This window comes from Megachile rotundata, chromosome 14 (genome assembly GCF_050947335.1).
Source record: "Megachile rotundata isolate GNS110a chromosome 14, iyMegRotu1, whole genome shotgun sequence".
NCBI classification, from domain to species: domain Eukaryota; kingdom Metazoa; phylum Arthropoda; class Insecta; order Hymenoptera; family Megachilidae; genus Megachile; species Megachile rotundata.
In genome coordinates, this window is record NC_134996.1 from 14,919,812 (window position 1) to 14,940,755 (window position 20,944).

The following is a 20,944-nucleotide window of genomic DNA, read 5'->3' on the forward strand; positions in this document are numbered from 1 at the left end:
TGCGCGACCTTGATGTAAGGTGACCGCTTCAGAGACTGCCAGCAGTACAATTGTTATTCATCTCTGGGTAGTATACGCGTGCGGAACGTTAGTGGAATAGGTGTTGGTGCATGTGTCGCGAAACCCGGTCATTGTGCCCAACAATACTTAGAATCGGTAACAGAAATATTGCATTTTATTCGAAAAGTATTGCTGCTTCTGAGTAGTACGTCGAAAATTTCATCCAATATTTGTGTACAATAACGAATTCTATCAAAATTTCACATACAAATAATATTATAACGTCAAACAGAAAAAAGCTGAATTACATTTGAAGTGTTTGGATACAAATTTGATTCTGTGTCAAATACGCTCGAAATTATAAATTGTAGATATTACAGATTTCAATTAATAACTGATAAAAGAGAGGAAAACGTAAAGAAATGTCAGCGTCAGAAACAGATCACGAGAAAAGAAAACAAATTTCAGTGCGTGGAATTGTCGATGTAGAAAATGTAGCAAATTTTAAGAAAACGTTCAATAGACATTTGCATTATACTTTAGTAAAAGATCGTAATGTAGCTACAAGTAGGGATTATTTCTTCGCCTTGGCACACAGCGTCAAGGACAATTTGGTTTCGAGATGGATACGTACTCAGCAATATTATTACGAAAAGGACCCTAAGGTAAGATTCTATAACTCTATGTACCCGTACATGTCAATCACCTATGGAGATTATTTAATTATCTTTGCATGCTATAATATATTATCAAATAAATGTTGTATTTACATTGTATGAGATACCCCTTTAACAACTGCCGGTAAGTATACTTCCCATAATTATTTAATCATTAGTGTAATATCTGATTGTACAATGCATAGAAAGTTATATCGCTTTAAGCTAAATAACATAAACGCAACATTCGTAAATGATTAACGTCTATATATCAAATGTATATCTCTACAAACGTGGAGAATATATATATATGTATTTCTACACACTGGTTATAAATAATCTCGTTGAAATTATTGGATAATATCGCATAATAAATGGACGTCTTCCACTTAAATAAGAATACCGATTTTTCGTTTGCGTATTGCCTCGTTTATTAGATAACGAGATTTCTACAATGTCTGATGGATCAGTGGCTTAACTTTTTCGGTACTTAAAATTTGCAAACGACTTAAATATAATTTTAAGCCAAATATTGGCGGTGCGCGTACAGAAATGAATTGTACAAATAAGTATGCAATAATGCTTACTCGACAAAGTCGCTATATTTTAACGAACCTTCAACATGTACAGATACAGTACTTTACAGCATCTATTTTTGTTTGGCCTTACCATCGAATTACCCTGAAATCTCGAGCCAAACGATTTTCGCCTTTTTTCCGTGCAATGTCAAGATGACAATAACAATGTAATCTTTGAAACTGATCCAATTCATCGATAGATTATTAATAATCGTATGTTTATAAAGTTACGCGATTCCGATGTTTGAATGACGCGATTAAGCAGAATAGTTGTAAGCTCTGTTCATCTGGAAAAAGTGATCGGTAGTTACAATAAATAAACGTTTCAACGTTAACTAGTTAACTAGTGTCCACATACGAGAGAATTAAGGCATACAAATTCTCGTAAACATTACTAAATACTTAAGCAAAAGTAATTTTGAAATACTGAACTTTAAGATGCTAAAGATTTCCTGCAAGTCTGATGCTGCGGTGCCTTAAATACTCGGATAATAATATCCTAAAGTTTAATGTATCTGCACCCTGAGACACCTCAAAATGCCTTAAATACTTTGAAAATAAATACATTATCTGGATGATACTGAAGAAGGAAAAGCTCAGAGACATTTTCGAAAGGAATACGACGGAAGGATCAAGATTGAATGAACAGGAGGGTGACCAGATCAACGGCTAAGATCGTAAAAGAGCGAGATAGAACGAGGAAGCAATCTCCGTATAGCTGTTGTTGTAGGCAGGACAGGAATAAGATAGATAAAGTATAGGAAACACAAATACCTTGCTAGAATTTCGTTTAGAAATTGCAGTAGTAGTTTCCCATTTGATAAAATTTCGTGCAAAAAAAGTTAATGGTTTTGTAACACACTTTGTACGCCCAATAAAGATAACTAGAAACAAAAATAAATACGAGACGCGATAAATATTTTAAGAAATAAAACGTCGTAAATAACTGTTGTGTATGATACATTTTTACAAAAATTATGAAATTCAAACGCGAGTAATAAAAGTCACGTTTAGCACGTTCTTCGTTGCGTGTGTTTTTGGATCAAGTCCCACGTTATTTTAAAAGCATTTTTGGATGTTTACGTTCGAAGTCTTTCATGAATTATTTCGAAAATAGTTGCGAAATCACAATTCAGTTTTCTCTTCAATAAGCTTGAGGACTTGGTTCGAATAATAAAAACATAAGAAAAAAAAAGAAACGCCTGATCGATCGATATTTAACACGCAAGAGGGTGGTAGCTATTTCAATCGTCTCGGTATTTAGGAACTACCGATAACGCATGTACGTATATACATACATACATTTCACTTCGTTATCTTCAATGTCTCGGTCTACTAATTATAAGTAACTTCTATTTGTAGATAAATTGATTATGAGGATTAAAATAGTTTTGCACGATAATATAAGTCTTAGATTTAGCAAAGATTATGAATGTTTCTTTTTTCAGTTTTTCTAATCATTGGACTTAATTAAATTCGTAGCGCCAGTCAACACGTGTTAATCGTCTAAAATGTATAATATGAAGTGTTTGTGAAGTCGTTCACACCGTTTATAAATAACACGGTCATAAAGTCGCGAGAGAGAGAAAAAGAGCGAATAAAACATTTTCGAGCCCGATCTACAGCGACCGCAATAAAGATTAATTTCAATCGAGCCTGCTTTCATCTTCTACTGTTTCAAAATGAGGGCTCAATTTATTTTTATTCATAGACCAATAACCATCCTACGTGACTCACGTTAATCGATTTCGTAACGAAAACGAAGAAGACACAATGAGACTTAATCTATGGAAACAAATTACGACACGAGGCCAATCACTTTTATTTTACCGAATCATAGTTCAGTGTTTCCTGCGGTTCAATGTTCATTGAAAAATTCTATGTATTGTACATCTGAGATAATATTTTTATATGTTTTCTAATATGACATTATGCTATTTCCGGTTGTATTATCTTCTTAAAAATATTTTCATCAACGTCCATTTCAAACAAAGTTCTGTATTTTGTTTTAGAGGGTGTATTATCTTTCCTTGGAGTATTACATGGGCAGAACTCTTCAGAATACTATGATCAACTTGGGTATTCAAGGTGCCTGCGACGAAGCAATGTATCAGGTCAGTTTCAAACGAGATTTTCTAATTACCTTTTTATAAGAAACGATTATACCCTGTTATTATTACAGATGGGTTTAGACATCGAAGAACTCGAAGAACTCGAGGAAGATGCTGGATTGGGAAACGGAGGTTTAGGAAGATTAGCAGCTTGCTTCCTCGATAGTATGGCCACTCTTGGCTTAGCAGCCTACGGATACGGAATTCGGTACGAATACGGAATATTCGCGCAAAAGATTAAAAACGGGGAACAGATAGAGGAGCCAGATGATTGGTTGCGTTATGGAAATCCATGGGAAAAGGCTAGACCTGAATTCATGCTCCCGGTAAATTTCTACGGGCAAGTTATCGATACTCCTGAGGGAAAGAAATGGGTGAACACACAGGTTTGTAATTTCATGTCGCTCGTATTTATTATATTCATCGGTTCAGTTATTTTTTAATGATTGTTCTTGCTTTTCTTTCTACAGGTTGTGTTCGCAATGCCCTACGATAATCCGATTCCCGGATATAAAAACAACGTGGTTAATACTCTCAGACTGTGGTCCGCAAAATCACCTGTAGAATTTAATTTAAAATTCTGTAAGAAATATTTATTTGTCGAAGTATTTTATCGATTGTTTAAGGCACTTATAAATACTAATAAATTTCATCGAATTAAAAATTACTTTCAGTCAATGACGGTGATTACATTCAAGCTGTGATTGATCGCAACTTAGCCGAGAATATCACGAGGGTTCTGTATCCTAATGACAATTTCTTTGAAGGAAAAGAATTACGTCTGAAGCAAGAATACTTCATGGTGGCAGCAACTCTTCAAGACATAATACGCAGGTGGCCAACTATTCGTTTAGGATTGTGATAGAACAATGTAGTTTGTTATCGATTTCTTAAAAATATAAACATACGTAATCATGTCATTTTTTCATCTATAGGTACAAAGCTAGCAAATTTGGTTCAAGGGAACATCATAGGACAGATTTCGATGTGTTCCCTGACAAGGTTGCTATTCAGTTAAACGATACTCACCCTTCTCTGGCCATTCCTGAACTCATGAGGATCCTTATCGATGTCGAAGGACTTCCTTGGGAAAAAGCTTGGGATATAACAACGAGAACTTGTGCCTACACTAATCACACAGTGCTACCAGAAGCTCTTGAAAGATGGCCAACGAGCTTGTTGGAAAGCATTCTTCCTCGACATCTGCAAATCATCTATCATATAAACTTCCTTCATCTTCAGGATGTATCTACCAAATACCCAGGAGATATAGATCGCCTTCGTCGTATGTCTTTGATAGAAGAAGATGGTGAGAAAAGAGTGAACATGGCACATCTGTCGATTGTCGGCAGTCATGCTATTAACGGTGTAGCGGCGATACATTCGGAAATATTGAAGAACGGCGTGTAGGTGTTTAGGGATTAAAATCGATTTATGTTATCAATTTATATTATGAGAAAAATATTCATTTTCTTTTTGTTGCAGTTTTAAGGACTTCTATGAATTAACACCCGAGAAATTCCAAAATAAAACCAATGGTATTACGCCAAGAAGATGGCTCCTCTTGTGCAATCCAAACCTTTCAGACATTATCGAAGAAGTGAGTAATTTTGTATAACAGGAAAAACAACGTGACCGTTAATGAACTTGATATCAAATTCTTATGTACCTTTAGAAAATTGGCAGCGATTGGACAGTGCATTTGGAACAGCTTGCACAACTGAAACAATGGGCCAAAGACCCAGTCTTCCAACGTAGTATCATAAAAGTTAAGCAAGAAAATAAATTGAAATTAACGCAGTTACTCGAGAAAGATTATGGAGTTAAAGTAAATCCCGCCTCTATTTTCGATATTCAGGTTATTATCTCTTTCTTTAATTAAATGATAACGTACACTAATATCAAATGTATTTTCGTACGTATGTAACTTTAAATTTGTATTCCGTTATAAAACAGGTGAAACGAATACATGAATACAAGAGACAACTTTTGAATTGCCTACACGTAATAACACTTTATAACAGAATAAAGAAAGATCCATCCGCACCGTTCGTTCCTCGAACAGTTATGATCGGTGGAAAAGCAGCACCTGGATATCACTTAGCAAAGAAAATTATTAAATTAATTTGTAGCGTAGGAAATGTTATTAATAATGATCCTATTGTTGGTGACAAGCTGAAATTTATCTTCTTAGAGAATTATCGAGTCACGTTAGCCGAGAAAATTATTCCAGCAGCAGATTTGAGCGAACAAATTTCGACTGCTGGCACTGAAGCGTCTGGTACAGGAAACATGAAGTTTATGGTGAGCAATTGATGAAATAATTTCTCACTATTAGTAGATAATAACTATTTCATTTCGGATGTCAGTTAAACGGAGCCTTAACAATTGGCACATTGGATGGTGCTAATGTAGAAATGGCTGAAGAAATGGGTGAAGAAAATATATTTATTTTTGGTATGACCGTTGACGAAGTGGAAGAGTTAAAACGGAAAGGATATAATGCATACGATTACTATAATAGAATCCCAGAATTAAAACAGTGTGTTGATCAGATACAAGGAGGTTTCTTCAGTCCTAACAATCCAGATGAATTTAAAGATATTACCAATGTTTTATTAAATTGGGACCGATTTTACTTATTCGCTGATTATGAAAGCTACATAGAAATGCAGAATCACGTCAGTAAAGTATATCAGGTATGTTTTTATTACGAATAAAAAATTACACTACTCCTTTATTTCTTTCATTGATTTCGTCATTTATTTTGTTATTTTATTTGTTAATTTTTTATTTCAGGATGAAAGCAAATGGGTAGAAATGGCTATTCATAACATAGCTTCTTCAGGCAAATTTTCATCGGATAGAACAATTGCGGAATATGCCCGCGAAATTTGGGGTGTTGAGCCATCTTGGCAACGACTTCCCGCACCTAATGAACCTCGAGACATTTAAAATTTAACTTATCTTTTTCATGAGGTGAATTTACATGTTTGTAAACTTTAACATTATTAACAATTTTTTTATATTTTTTTTTAGCAGATAGTAAATATTTTCGTCGAACGAGTGTGAGTAATTTTATCAACAAATTAATAACCTAATAAAGTTGCAATGATTAAAATGCAAACACAACAAAAATAAATATTATTTATTATTTATTTATTATTTCCACGTTTCGCAAAACAAATTGAATAGCTAACATTTCTTTTACATATATTCAATATTACTATTAATCAGGAACTACAAATTACTCACGCTTAATTTGAAAGAAAAACAATAAACTGGTCAAAATTTCTCAAAAAATATTAATATCTTCTGACTGACTTATAAAAGAAGAGACAAGTTGACACGAAGTCAACAGAAGAATACTGTCTAGGTTCCTATGCATGTCCTTCTGACAAAAGACAAAATATTTCATAAATAATTATAAACATCTCCTATGAAACAGCAACAGCTTAATCGCAAAATAGTTAATGAATCAAAAACTATTTTATTCGTATTTTTCTACTTGTAAATACTCACTACGAAGTTGAATAAAATACTGAATTTGTTAATTGTTAAGTAACTGAATCACATGTGAAAATCAAAAAATATATGTATTTATTTTGAACTTCAAATACTCGTTACAATATTATTACAATTAATTATACGTATATTCAATAACCTTGATATTGTATAAATGTCTGCTAATATAAAAATGCTTATTGTCATAGTTTGAAATGAAATTTTGAAAATAACGACTATGTTATTTTATCTTAATCAAATAAAACATGTATCGGGAATATTTTAACGCTTTCCTTTATTAAATTTGATGGTCTTCATTATTTTGTTTAAACACGCGCCTCGAATTCAACCAAATGTCATATTTCCATTCGAAAACGAATAAAATAAACTATCGCGCACACGACGAAAGCGGCTTAAGATAAGGCATAGTTCCAATAAATCATCGTACGCTATGTCTATAAACCAAAATGAAATTTTCGTGCAAACAAAAGAAAATGCTCTTCGAGAGTTCTCTTTTGTCGACGAGGATACAGTGCCGTTAGTAAGTGTCAATCGGCAATATATACATAAATATTTGGATCATAAGAACCGTAGATAAAGGAAAAACAGATTTACCGATTGAAAATTTTGGTATTGGCTTCTAACCTATATCTTTGGCCACACCCTTTTATTTATTACAAATACTGTAAATACAATATAATGAACCAAATAACATTAAATTTCGAATTAATTATACATCAGTCAAAACGTTTTTCAATTAATCTTTATAAAAGATTAAATGTTGTTTATACGTTTACTCTACAACTTTTAGTTTTTATCACAAAAGTATTTTATATGCAATCGTATTTTTTAATTTTGTTTAGGATCGTATGAAATTGTGAATAACGTTTCATGTTAAGAAAATGGAAACGAATATCTGCATAAGTAGGAAAATGATTTTCATCGAGACTAATGTCGAAAATTCGCATCCAGACGATAACTAGTTTCTACGTACGGTTGTCCAACCCTTATTTTATGTTCTCCCGTTTTTCATGCTATCCTTTTTATCAAGTTCTTAGTTTATACGTTCCTATTAAAGTATCAATATAATTATATTAACTTATTAAAAACCAATACAATTTGTACTAAATAACCAATTGATCATGAAAAATTATCTTTCTATATACTGGGTACCTGAACAAAGCGGAAATTTTTATTAGTGAAGTATTGCGATAATTATTCTTATCTTTGTTTAAAATAAATTATTTAATCTTTTTGAGTGCACAATTAACTCATGTAAATTATAATATGTACGTTATTGTAGAATGTTTCGGAACCGATTCCGTTGCAACCTCTGAAACCAACGTCAGCCATCGTGGTCACTGGATACATTCCTCCTGATGCGTTGAGGTGATTTTTTTATCGTAGAAAATATTTTATGAATAAGATTTTTATTAACCTTGAAAATTATGCAATTATGATTTATAGTATATAATACCATTATTTTGTAGCATAGACAAATATAATAAAACATGATCGATATAGGTTTTCAGTGAATTTATTATGTAAGGCGGCAGGCAACATTGCATTACATTTCAACGCACGATTAGATAGGGGTTATGTCGTTCGAAATACAAAATTTAAGGGATGCTGGGAAGAAGAAGAAACTTGCTCTCCTGCTGGACACTCTGCTTTCCGACGTAATTCTTATGTGCATATTTTAATATTCTGCACTACGAATTCATTTCAGGCAAGAATTCATTTTAAAGTAACGAATTCATTTCAAGTGAAATTTTTTAATTTTAAACATGTATCTAAAATCAGATAAATTTCATTAGATCGCAATCAACGGAGAGCATTTTTGTGCCTTTTCGTATAGGATGCCTCTTGATGACATCACAAGTGTCGAGATTAATGGATCATTAGAAGATATTAGATTTCGACAACTCGAATTATTTGTTTACCCAGATGCAAAATTATATAGACCAAGCAATATTTTAAGCTTAAAAATCGATCGACCACTCGTCGAGTTTCTCGTAAGTTGTTGTAGGTACTAAATCGTTTAGCTCTCATTTATCTTAACACTGAAATCTCGTTATTCAACGCTCACGTGAAGAGCGTTCCCATTACAGTAGATATCGACAGTCAGTTCAAAACAGGCTCCAGACTTTTTATAGCTGGAAGATTAAAGCTTCTTCCTCATTCGTAAGTTTCCATGTTTTCTTAATCTAAAGGATTTAATATAATAGAATATATTTTTCCAATTTGTAATAGGTTTTACGTGAACTTACAAAAAGGGAAAGCAATTTATCCGCATCCTATAATTGCCTTACATTTAAATCCCCGATTTTCATATGGTAGTAGTGCACCCTATGTTGTAATGAATTGTTGGATGAATGGATCATGGGGACACGAGGAAAGGCATCACGGACATTTATCTTGGATGCCTGGACGTGATTTTCTTTTATCGTACGCTTCACGTGTTTAGTTTTCATAAGATTATTATACGTAGCTTCCAGATTAAACTTTAATAAATTCTTTCGTTTTATAGCATACGATGCGAACATGAAGTATACACGATATGGCTAGGTGACAAAATGATTGGTGAATTCAAACACAGATTACAACCGAATATCATCGATACTCTTAAAATATCTGGAGATATTGTTCTGCATGAATTAGCAATGACTTATTCGAATTAAATGAACTTTTGTAATAGAATTTATATTATTTATTACTCGTTAAATAAAACAGTATTTATCTTCATTTATCTTAAATTCTTTTTTCACATTTTTTAGTAAACTCATGTGCAAGTCTGGCTTCTCTTGGGCAAAAAGGCAGCTAAAGGTATCAGATTTACACCATTCGCAATAACATTCACGTATTAGGACCCATTATGCCTAATTTACAACAAGCATTTTTGAAACTGATATTATAATCAAATTTTCGCAAGTAGATATTTGCTCTTAAACATTGTACAAATAGTTCATGTTACTACTTAGTAAATATTACAGCATAATAGGTCGAACAAGTCAATGTTAAAGTAAGGTATTTCAAATTTAATTCGATTAGTTCTCGTCATCTATCGCTAGATGCCTATACTTTTTAAAATCTATAAAATGCAATAGAGTTTCAAATCATCATTTATATAGTTTTAGGTGTATATGAAAGCGCGCGAAAGTGTAGTAAAGAAACGGAAATTTCATAGCAATCAATGTGTTTGTCACGGTTGTCATCTGATTCGGTTATTGTTTTTTCAGCCTAATTTGTATCAATTCGGTTTAATCCAAATACAATAACATACATTTTAAAATATTTAAAGAAAGGTATATTTGTTTTGTATTTGTGGTATTGTACAAACATTGACTACAGATGTAATTTGTAGTTATTCCTTGTATATAACCAGGTTAGTTTAGTTATTTATTATGTTTGTAAGAGTTCGATTGATTCATCTTGTTCAATATAATTTATTGTAACGTATCGATAACAATATTTTAAACAATTATAATATTTTTGTAATTTATGCAATGCTTCTTTCCAATATTTACATCACAAAAATTTTATTTTTTCATTAAAAATGATCCCTAAGCACTATACATATTTGACATTGAAGTGTGTTTCTTAATCATAATTTATTTGTTTGTTCTTATTTATAGAATATGCACAAACATTTTAAATAAAATGAGTCTGGAAAATATGGTAAATAATTCATTGTATTCAAAGGACAGTCCAAAAACATTTCCTTGGGACAAATGTGAAGTCTTAACAGAAACACCTAAAAGACAATTTGGTAAAGAATTACAATATGATATCATTGAAACTTCATGCAGAAATAAAGAAATTAAATTATTAACACCGTTGATTTCAAAACATAAAATGAATTTGTTGCCTAGATTATGTAAACAAAAGCCGGATGAAAATTTTTCATCTGAAAAGAAAGAAAATGCGTTAAAGAGACGCGCAACTGAAGAACTAGAAAATACTCCTGTAAAATTGTTAAAAGTCACTGAAAATCATTCAGTTCCTAAACCTAGAGCAGTTTTATTTCAGAATAAAGGTTATGAAACAAAACTAAAGAATATGACTTTAAGTGCTAGAAACTTTTATAATCATTCTAATGAAAAGAAAAATTATAAAGTAGTGTATAAATCAACAGAATTAAAATTGCAAAGGCAAAGTCTTACAGGACATGCAAAATATCAAAGGAAATCACTAAGAAGACACACCATAGGAGGAATTAATGCTGGAGTTTCGCATGGTATCAAAAAAGCTAAGCCAAAAACCAATTTAAATGTTAAAAAACTTAATAATACCACAAAAATCATAGATAATATGCAGAAGAATGTCAATATTGCATCAAATACAATATCCACACAAGAAGTATCATCACCAGAAACTGAATGTAATAAACACTTTTTCAAAACTAAAAAATCATCTATGAAAAATTCTGCAACTACAGCTATAATAAACAATAATATTAAATTAAAAAGCCTGTCAAATGATAACGTGAAATTGAGTCCAAAAAACAAGTGTCAAAATACAAAAGAAGGTCATAGTAGAACAAAACCTGCAGACATTTCTTTTGATACAACTGATTTAATGGTTGATGAACCAGAATTAGAGAAAACAGTAGAACAAAGTAACATTGATAATATATTACAAATATTAGAAAATGATTGGGCCCATGATGATTATGATACAATGGATATGGTAATGACAAAAAAATTTGAAAACATTGCACCTTTAAAACCAGTTGCAATATTAAAAGATGTTACCATATCACCAGCAAGTGAACTTACTGATATAACATCAACTATCAATATTAAAGACATCAGTACACCAAAAACAGATGAAAATATTTCTACAAATAGTAAAGATAAAAAATCTGATGAAAACGAATCAGAACACAAATATTATCCGCTATTTAATAAAGGACATTCTACTAATAAAGTATTTAAGTACGTTTTATTATGTATTTCATGTTGATTGTTGTTCTCAAGTGCGACGCAACTTTATTTTTGCTACATTACTTTTAATTAAATAAAGATTAATTTAATTCCTGTTTCAGCGAAATTGACAATAAATCAATACATAACGTAAAAGAAAATAGAAATTGGCAATTATCTGTAAAATTAAATGGTGGTGAAAATCAATGTTTATTAGATGCAGGTCAAAAGAATTTTGGAGCAACACAATGTATGGAATGTGGTGTTGTATATCAAATAGGAGATCCTGAAGACGAAAATGCTCATTTAAATTATCACAACAATAAAAAAACTTTAAAATTTTCGGTATGCTATCTACACCTTAAAATGTACAAATTTAATTTATACAAATAGCATATTCAAAATTTAATGATCACAAACTTCAATGACAGGGCTGGAAAACAGAACGTGTAATTATGGAAGATCTTCTTACATCAAGTCGAGTAATTCTGGTAGAGCCAGATGATCCAAAACAATGTTGGAAGAAAGTAGCAGATGTTTTAGAGTATGTGGATAGAGATTTAGGACTGGTTGATGCAAAAGTATCAAATTATGAGGGAAAGAGAGTAATTATCAATATTTTACTATATACTAATTGTAATTTCATTTTAACCTAAGTTATTTTTAGGTCTACCTGTACATAAGGGACAAAGCAATTTTAGGAGTATTAGTTGCGGAATATATAACAACAGCGTATCGTATGATACCTGATTTATTAGAATTAGATTGTTGTACATCAGAAAGTAGTCCTGCTAAGTGTGGTATAAACGTTGTATGGACTGATATAAATCATCGTAGACAAGGCATAGCTACTAAACTAGTTGATATACTAAGGTAAATATTTATGTTTCTATACATTATTTATTTGTTTAATTAATGAATGTCTGTTTAACTATTTTAGAGGCCACTTCTATTTCGGATATATATTGTCTTTAGATGATATTGCATTTTCAACTCCAACTCCAAGCGGAAAAATATTTGCTGAAAAATATACCAAAACACGAAATTTCAAAGTTTACAGTTAAAATTTAATATCAATACATATAGGTGATTTTTAATCAAGAAATTTTATCGTAATTTATAGTAGTAATACTATCTGTCCGTTAATAAGTTTATAAAAAAAATAATTAAATATTTTTTATCATATTTTGCACATCTGGATATATTTAGAAAATTTTTATATTTTAATTACTTTTCAAATTATTCTTTGTTCAAGACAACGGTAACAAAATTAATTATATTTATGTGATTTGTTTTTTTATCATTTATTTTTAGAAATTGTAAACATTTCTGTATTTTAATACAGTTGTCTTACTATATTTTATATTGTCTACTGTATTACTTAAACAATTTAAACGTTAATCATCTCATACAAGTACTGCATTATTTATCCAGTGTTGATAAAATGCGAATATTTATGTGTAATAGATGATTAAATTGGTGGTAAAAAATATAATTCATTAAAAATTTAAAAATTCGTGCATATTGCCATAGTTGAATTCGTAAGTTAATTTCCAATACTAGAAAACAACGGGAATTACAATTTCGCGAGTATGTAATAAGTCGTTTAAGGATCTTATTTCTAGAAAATAATTAGCAAATCATGAAGTCCTAATTCATGAGTATTGTGTAAATCGAGCTACCTCAAATACTTCAACACTATTCACCGATTCATAAATGAATGTAAGTTCATTGTGTAAGTTTCTTTGTAAGCTCTGTATAATATTTATCCTTTTGATATTATTTATTTGTTCTTTTGATAAAAAATTTGTATAATTTATACATTTTATAAAAAATATAAATATTGTTCACGTATTTTTTAAAAGAATATACTTTCATTTTATTTTATTTTTATACCATATTATGCATTATCATAAAAAGTTTTGTAAAAGTATACTTGTTCAAAATTAAAGTAAATTGTTTGTATTTAATAGTCGCATGTAAATAAAGCACTGACTAACACAATGTAACTGCTTCGTAGAACCAAGGATGTTCACCAAAACTACATCAAATTTACATTGGGTAACAGTATTACTCATGGAATACTTCATACTTAAGGTGTAGTTGATGTAGATTGTCTAGGAAAAGGTTTGAACTTGGAAAACAGATTTAAGGACTGAATTCTAAAACTAACAAAATATATAGATTGCAATAAAGCTTGGAGGTATATAAAAACTGTTATAATAAAATTGTTCAATAGCTTTGTAGTTAATGTATGAAATTTAAGTTTTTATTTCGTTTATATTTAAAGTATAAACAACCAGCATCATTATACTTTTTACGACAATTGTTATATAAAAAATAAAATACAATATGCCGCAAAACAAAATAAAAAAATATATGTAAAAAAAAAAACATCAAACGGAACTGCTTATAATTCTGTCCATTTTCGCTTATACAAATATTAGGAACATAAATTTACGAATGTGAATATAGAATTAATATCTTCTGTTGCCTCTTCTATGAGGGAAATCTCGTTTATCCCTTCGTGCTTCATATCTATCAGCCATTTGATACAGTTCTTCAGGTACTTCCTTTGGACAAAATAAATATATATATGTACACATATATGTAAAATACAACTATAATGAATATTTTATAGCTTACTTGATTAGCTTCTTCTAAAAGATTAATTAATTCTTTCGCAAGAGACCAATCTTTCCTTGTCATAAATGTTATACTTTCTCCTGTACGTCCAGCACGACCGGTCCGACCAACTCGATGAACGTATTCCTCAATATCTCGTGGAAAATCATAATTTAATACATGTCTGAAAAGAAGTGTTTTATATTAAATTTAAACATCAACAACTTAAAGATACTTACATGAGATACTTAAAGCATATAAAATTAAACATACGTAACATCTTCGATATCGATGCCTCGACTGGCAACGTCCGTTGCAAGAAGTATTTGTACTTCACCAAGTTTTAAATCTTCTAATGCTTGTTCTCTATCACATTGCTCTCTTCCTCCATGTATGCTTTGACAATTAACACCTTGTAAAGCTAAATCGCTCGCCACGTCATCAACTCGACATTTTTTCCCAAAAAATACTATTACCTTATCGGTGGGAGACATTTCACGAAAAAATTGATACATCTATTGAAAAATAGAATATTTAACCTCACATATAATTTTTACGCAATCATATAAATATTTTTTATAGTTCTAACCATGTTCGTTTTCTCTTCTTCGTCAATGATATAGATTTTTTGCATTACTGTATGTACAGTAGCTAAGTCGAGAGATCCAACAAATACTTGAATTGGATCTTTCATGTATGATTGAGCTAAACGTCTAACCCCTTGAGGCCATGTAGCACTAAAATATTGAGTATACGATATTGTTATTATTTCTTAAAGGTGAAATGTTGTTTTAATATTCTTTAACAATTTTTATACCTCGTCATAACCGTCTGTCGATCTGGTCTTATATCTAATAAAGTTTTCCTAATTTGTGGTTCAAATCCCATATCGAGCATACGATCAGCTTCATCTAATACAAGGTAGGTAACTGACGAGATGTTTAAGATATTTGCCTCAACAAGATCGTTTAGTCTACCAGGAGTTGCAATAACTATTTCTACACCCTTTGTTACTATATTGACTTGTTCTTTGCGACTGCCACCTCCATAAACACATACCCTTTAATAATACTTTTCTTTAATAATGGATACAATTTAAATGAAATATATACAAAAATACAATAATAACATTACTTACGCTTTTATACCATGATAAGAATATTTATTCACTTCTTTTTCAATTTGTAGTGCTAATTCTCTGGTGGGTGCCATAATAAGAACATTAGGTCCACTCCGCTCTGATCTTGGTGTTTCTTGTCCTTCAATATGAATTAAGGCAGGCAACAAAAATGCCAAAGTTTTACCTAAATATATTATTGATAAAATATTTGTTGTTCTATCAAATATTATCATAGTAATATTAAACATTTAAACAATATACCTGTGCCTGTCTGTGCAATTCCAATAAGATCTTTACCACTGAGAAGAACAGGCCAAGCTTGACACTGTATTGGACTTGGTTTAGTAAATCCTTGTTTTCTTATTTCCTCTAGTATTTCAGGGTAATCCTAATTTATGATTTTCCAATTGAAACATTACATTCTCCATTACTATCATTAACATAGGTATATTTTTACTTACCTCAAAAGCTTGTTCAAATGTTTCAATAGGATTTGGTATGTCAAATTCTTCTAAACTCTTTTCTTGTTCTTCAAACATATATCTTACTTCTATATTATTGTTTGTTTTTCTAATATGGGCTACTTGTTCTTTTGTCATCTTAGCAACATCTGGATGCTCTTTATAAAAATTTTTAATAATAGGGGCATATTTTGCCCATTTTTGTTGTCTGTACTCATCCTGATGAATCGTATTAAATTTGATTTTAAAAGGAAAAACATGTAATAAATTAAAGAATTTATAAACACTTACACATTCTTTACCAGCTTTACTCCAATCAAATGCAGCAAAATCAATCTTTGGTTCATCATTTTGCTCTTTATGCTCATTCTTTTCATCTAATGATAAGTATAAAGAGTCTTTTAATAAATCTTGTATTTCATTGCTAGCATGCTGTTGTGCTTCCTTGGAACCAATTATTGTCACTGCTGTAGTGTCATTTCCTGTTGACCTGTCAATCTAAATCAAACTATTTTATTTGCCTAATTTGTTTAATAAATTAAATTACTATTTATCTTATAAAAATAAATTTTATTGAATTATAGAAAAATAAATGATGTTTTATTATAGCTTACTTGAATTTTTGTATTTGTTTTACTTTGGAGATCTTTAATATTAGCTCCACTTCTACCAATTAACTTTCCTACTTTATCACTGCTAATATGTATAATAAATTTCTCAGATTCATAGTCAACATTGTTGTAGCTCGAATTAGAGAACTGATTCTCTTCATATTTATAGTTATTTCTTCGATATCTTTCTTTATTACCATGCTTTGTAAATTTACTGTTTATAGCAGTATACGAATGCTGATAATTATCCATTCTGCAATGAATAATTGATATTACAATTTCTAAATTTCAAACAACTTCATACGTTTAATCTTATTTCAGTATACATAAAATAAGACGGAGATAAAACTATCTTCTGTATCATTTAATTCTTTATTAATATTATTGCATACTAACATCAAAAAGTGAGAATATATTAATTATAGTAAGTAATACAATTTCATTTGTTCAGAATAATTATTAATATTTTCGTACTTTCACAAAATGAATCCTGTTAATACCTAAGCTATACGACGCCAATTCCACGTTTAGTGTAGTTTCACGCCGGTGTGTAAACAGATAAAGATAATATTTAACGGTACACAATTAACTATATAGTTGCACCATAGATGAAGTACAAAATAGACCCTTCAAATCACTGTTGTTTTTGTTAGATGTCCCACAGCGCTTTAGGTTTTAGGTTTCTTTCATCATTTTCATATTATTTTGGAAATCAATTTTTGCATTGAGCTCTATCTACAACTAAGGTACAGTACAAAAAATTTTCAGGTATATCAATACCTTCATCAAACTTATTCTCAATAAATTCTCAATAAAACGCCACAACTATATAGCCATACAGACCAAAAATTTATGTTTTTCGAGTACTGTCGTTGATCACTAGATGGCAATATTTGTACTAGTACGATTTTTCTTTTCTTTTCTTTCATCAATTTAATTATTATTGATTTTTTCGATTTAATAGACAATAATATGCTCCAAGCTATATTAACAGCACTACTAATTCAATAATTGAAACCGTTTATCATTATATATTAATTAATCCGGGTATATACAGTATGTATAAATGTAACCTTACATTTCCTACAAAAATAATTGTATCAATATCAAAATTTTTACAATATCTTCTTGCTTCTTTAATATTTTCGTACGTTTATAAAAGAATACATGTAATATCGGGTTATATTAAACTGATATTTTGTATTGTATTTAGATATTTATCTTCTACTGTTAACATTTCAGTAATGTTTTTTATTTATGTAGAATGATTACATTTAAATGAAAATAATAATTAACAAGAATGCATACAAATTAAACTATTTTTAATTTATTTAATATTAATTATTTTACAAACAGGAAGAGAATCTTGTATAATCCTGTTCCACATAATCATCACTAAAGAAGGGATAAGTGTATTGTAGCGTTTCTATTATATGTTTCCTGGGAAGGTTCCATTTTCAACCTGTTCATTCCATTTTTCTATCCAAGCATTTGGACACATTGTACTGTACACTTTCTTGAAGTATTGACATGCTTCATATTCTTCACTATGACGTTTCTTGCAACGATGAAAATCCAAGTAACTAGTATAACAATACCTATATTCAAACAAATATAAATAAGCAATTTTATATAGAAAGAAAGCTACATAATTTCAAAATACGAATTATTCATTTACTTTGTCTGGTTTTGATTTGGAAACCTTGGATCATATGGTGCTGTCTGTGGTTTCACATCAGGGGGTGCATCTATACGTAAATCAGGTGCAGTTCCAATTTGCGTGTATTTAACCATACTGTTGCTGCTTAACAAGTTATAAGGTATTTAATAATCATATTTGTTGAAAGCGCTACATACGTTACCCTCCCTCTTTCTCAAAAAGCAAACTCTATTTGTCTCTCGCTTTAGTCCGTTCATCTCTTGCACCATTTAACACACTATTATAAATAATAGTTATTTCTTGACTACATTCCTTTTCCAATCTCATATTATATTAATAATGCTTTTTAAGTCAAAATTTGATATCATTTCATACTATGCATTTATCATATCTATTGAACGCATACTGTACATTTTATATAATAATTAAAAAACATAAAGATTATGAATAATCACGTTCATGTACATTTCTGCATATAATATGTTTACTTAAGTATTAAAATACTTTACTTTGAAGCTTATTGAAACTCAAAATAATTTTAGTACAGTTGAAATTCTTTAAACTGGGTCGATAATTATTCTTCTATGCTTAAATGCATCCACAAAGTAATTAAATTGAATACAGTATCTTTTGAAATGACATTGATCATAGATAAATGAGAAATAATTATGTTAAAGTCAACTATTTGACCAATGGTCTTGTGTTGTCTTCTTCTTGACAACAAACTTCTCTGTATTTTTTTACTTCAGCCATATAAAGTGACCAGGCATCCTTGGGCTGTTCAACGGTTTGTTCAGTCTTTGGTTTAGCAACCATTCCAGTTTTTAAAATTCTCCCTCCTCGCCTCTTTCCCACCATTAATGGTGGAGGAACAACACTTTTCTCTTCCAAAACAGAAGTCGTCGGTTTTTGTGCAGGTTGCATTTGTTCCTGCATTTTTTTGAACATTTCCATAAAACTACCATCGTTTTTGAAAGCATTAGATTGTATAGGAACAGCCGGTTGTGATATATTTGTTTCTGTATTATCTTCAGCAGTATCTGATTCATATGATGGTGCTCTATGATATCTACGGCTTTCTCTGCCTCTGTGTCTATCTCTACTCCTATTACGACTACGGCTACGTCTTCTATCTCTGGAACGTGATCTTCCTTTTGACCTAGATCGTGATCTGTCTCTTCTAGAATATTTTCGTGATCGATCTCTGTCCCTATCTCGATCTTTATCTCTATCAGGTGACCGAGATCGTTTATGCGATCGACTTGGAGAAGATTTTGAAGTACTGCGCCTTCTTCTACGTCTGTCCTGTGGTGAATCATTTCGGGAAGTTCTACTGCTTCTATACTCCGAAGGTGAAGGTGACCGACGCGACGACAATCTGTTTTTGTACCCATCATACGTCGTGTACGATGCGCTATACATAGGAGGCGAAGGTGGAGCAGGTGGCGAGTCTGTATTGGACTTGGAGCCCCGTTCATGCCGTTTTGAATCCATCGTCGAACTTGAGTGCCTCTCTCTCCAGGCTGAATGGACAGATGGACACCTATAAGGATAGAAACTGCCTTCTATGAGTACACTGTCCATTTCTTCTTACCACGCCTTTATCTGATTGGTTTTATATGTACGCATTTGCAAGAGACAAACGGATTTATAGCGAGAGATCAAGATATTTTGATTAGTATTAAAATGTTTAACCAAAGCTAGAATTCATTAATTTAAAAAATTTCTAAACATATAAATTTAATCCAATTCATATTTTATCAATAGTTAAACTTAACTGAATAGAAATTCAACACTATAGATATTAAGTTATAATCAATGTTACATTGTCACTGATATTAGTATTTGCTGTTATATAATTTTATAACATTCTTCTCTTGAAATATTTGTTTATTGAAAACATTATTAACAATAATATTGTAAACTATACTGTTTGCAATACTCAACTTAAATAAACTACATAATATTTAACTTAAATAATAAATATTTTGTTATTTTACACAACATATATATATTAATGTTTGATATATTAATGACATTGATATGAAATGTATTATTTGTGTTAATAAAACAAAGTTCTGAAAACATATCATTATGTTAAATTACAATTTATAATACTTAATACGTAAATTATACGATTTTAGTTTCGATGTGATATTTCGTATAAAAAAATCATCCACGAAACAGTACATTTACATTACTTTTAGATAATTTATGAAGTATTATACGTCATAATTTCAAATCATGTTTTAATAAATGAACATTTAATTTACATTAAGCCAACTATCAGAAAAAGGGAGATTGAGAGGAGAAACCCTTACCCAAGACTAAATAAGATTTTTAATTAATATCTTAATCAGTTCTTATGAAAATATAAATAGAGCTTTTTAAAGAGTTTTTAAAATAATTCGTCGATTATGTTAATCACCTAAATATCCTATAATTACACGAAATATCTTTATATAAAAATACCTTAGCTGGTCGAGCGATTGAAAACAAAATGGCCACTAGGCAAACTCGGGCAAACTGCGCCAGACTGTTACGTCATGTATTCATGTCTAGCATAAAGTTAGCTAACTTTGAAGATACTCGGAAAACGCATAGTATATTTTCAATTTTCTCCGATAGAGTTCGCTTATTCTAGATATTCAACATTTTTTCAGTTCATCTAATAAATCTGTTTTATTTAAAAT

General features: G+C 30.5%; 5 protein-coding genes and 1 long non-coding RNA gene across 15 annotated transcripts; 3 read left to right on the forward strand and 3 right to left on the reverse strand.

The window, feature by feature from the left end:
* Positions 1-17: 17 nt before the first annotated feature.
* Positions 18-6,962, forward strand: Glyp (glycogen phosphorylase). The gene is made up of 11 exons (XM_012295255.2): positions 18-665; positions 3,247-3,348; positions 3,417-3,731; positions 3,816-3,927; positions 4,020-4,179; positions 4,281-4,751; positions 4,831-4,945; positions 5,021-5,203; positions 5,302-5,649; positions 5,715-6,044; positions 6,145-6,962. Exons 1-11 carry the CDS (start codon positions 423-425, stop codon positions 6,298-6,300), a joined length of 2,535 nt encoding a protein of 844 aa, XP_012150645.1. The 5' UTR covers positions 18-422; the 3' UTR covers positions 6,301-6,962.
* LOC105663809 (uncharacterized) lies at positions 6,431-9,258 on the reverse strand. Its single transcript, XR_013040408.1, has 3 exons — positions 9,120-9,258; positions 8,023-9,056; positions 6,431-7,918 (listed from the first exon to the last, which is right to left on the reverse strand). It is a non-coding gene; the product is annotated as an uncharacterized LOC105663809 (long non-coding RNA).
* Positions 7,256-9,594, forward strand: LOC100884047 (galectin-8). The gene is made up of 7 exons (XM_076539417.1): positions 7,256-7,390; positions 8,153-8,238; positions 8,374-8,578; positions 8,667-8,864; positions 8,945-9,033; positions 9,103-9,297; positions 9,380-9,594. The coding sequence occupies exons 1-7, from the start codon at positions 7,301-7,303 to the stop codon at positions 9,528-9,530; spliced, it is 1,014 nt and encodes a 337-aa protein (XP_076395532.1). The 5' UTR covers positions 7,256-7,300; the 3' UTR covers positions 9,531-9,594.
* eco (Establishment of cohesion) lies at positions 9,468-14,427 on the forward strand. 5 transcript variants are annotated; one of them, XM_012295251.2, is made up of 7 exons: positions 9,468-9,540; positions 9,627-9,675; positions 10,485-11,786; positions 11,897-12,119; positions 12,206-12,379; positions 12,442-12,647; positions 12,715-14,427. In XM_012295251.2, exons 3-7 carry the CDS (start codon positions 10,510-10,512, stop codon positions 12,836-12,838), a joined length of 2,004 nt encoding a protein of 667 aa, XP_012150641.1. In that variant the 5' UTR covers positions 9,468-9,540; positions 9,627-9,675; positions 10,485-10,509; the 3' UTR covers positions 12,839-14,427. The 5 variants fall into 5 exon arrangements, 4 of the variants coding, with proteins under 4 accessions (XP_012150641.1, XP_003707640.1, XP_076395516.1 ...); XR_013040406.1 differs by lacking the exons at positions 9,468-9,540; positions 9,627-9,675 and adding an exon at positions 9,911-10,234 and having other exon boundaries at positions 12,715-13,496; positions 13,795-14,427; XM_003707592.3 differs by lacking the exons at positions 9,468-9,540; positions 9,627-9,675 and adding an exon at positions 9,911-10,234.
* On the reverse strand, positions 14,015-17,409 carry LOC100877524 (putative ATP-dependent RNA helicase DDX43). Of its 3 annotated transcripts, none has more exons than XM_012295257.2 (11): positions 16,988-17,409; positions 16,595-16,844; positions 16,272-16,478; positions 15,981-16,199; positions 15,781-15,907; positions 15,538-15,703; positions 15,217-15,459; positions 14,989-15,136; positions 14,673-14,914; positions 14,421-14,583; positions 14,015-14,347 (listed from the first exon to the last, which is right to left on the reverse strand). In XM_012295257.2, exons 2-11 carry the CDS (start codon positions 16,841-16,843, stop codon positions 14,252-14,254), a joined length of 1,860 nt encoding a protein of 619 aa, XP_012150647.1. In that variant the 5' UTR covers position 16,844; positions 16,988-17,409; the 3' UTR covers positions 14,015-14,251. The 3 variants fall into 3 exon arrangements, with proteins under 3 accessions (XP_012150647.1, XP_012150646.1, XP_003707581.1); XM_012295256.2 differs by having other exon boundaries at positions 17,066-17,408; XM_003707533.3 differs by having other exon boundaries at positions 17,092-17,407.
* A 487-nt stretch (positions 17,410-17,896) lies between these two features.
* LOC100875499 (Cytochrome c oxidase subunit 6B) lies at positions 17,897-20,854 on the reverse strand. Of its 4 annotated transcripts, none has more exons than XM_076539420.1 (3): positions 20,724-20,854; positions 18,270-18,392; positions 17,897-18,189 (listed from the first exon to the last, which is right to left on the reverse strand). In XM_076539420.1, exons 2-3 carry the CDS (start codon positions 18,383-18,385, stop codon positions 18,021-18,023), a joined length of 285 nt encoding a protein of 94 aa, XP_076395535.1. In that variant the 5' UTR covers positions 18,386-18,392; positions 20,724-20,854; the 3' UTR covers positions 17,897-18,020. The 4 variants fall into 4 exon arrangements, with proteins under 4 accessions (XP_076395535.1, XP_012150649.1, XP_003707647.1 ...); XM_012295259.2 differs by having other exon boundaries at positions 18,270-18,395; positions 20,724-20,834; XM_003707599.3 differs by lacking the exons at positions 17,897-18,189; positions 18,270-18,392 and adding an exon at positions 18,423-19,794.
* Positions 20,855-20,944: the final 90 nt, after the last annotated feature.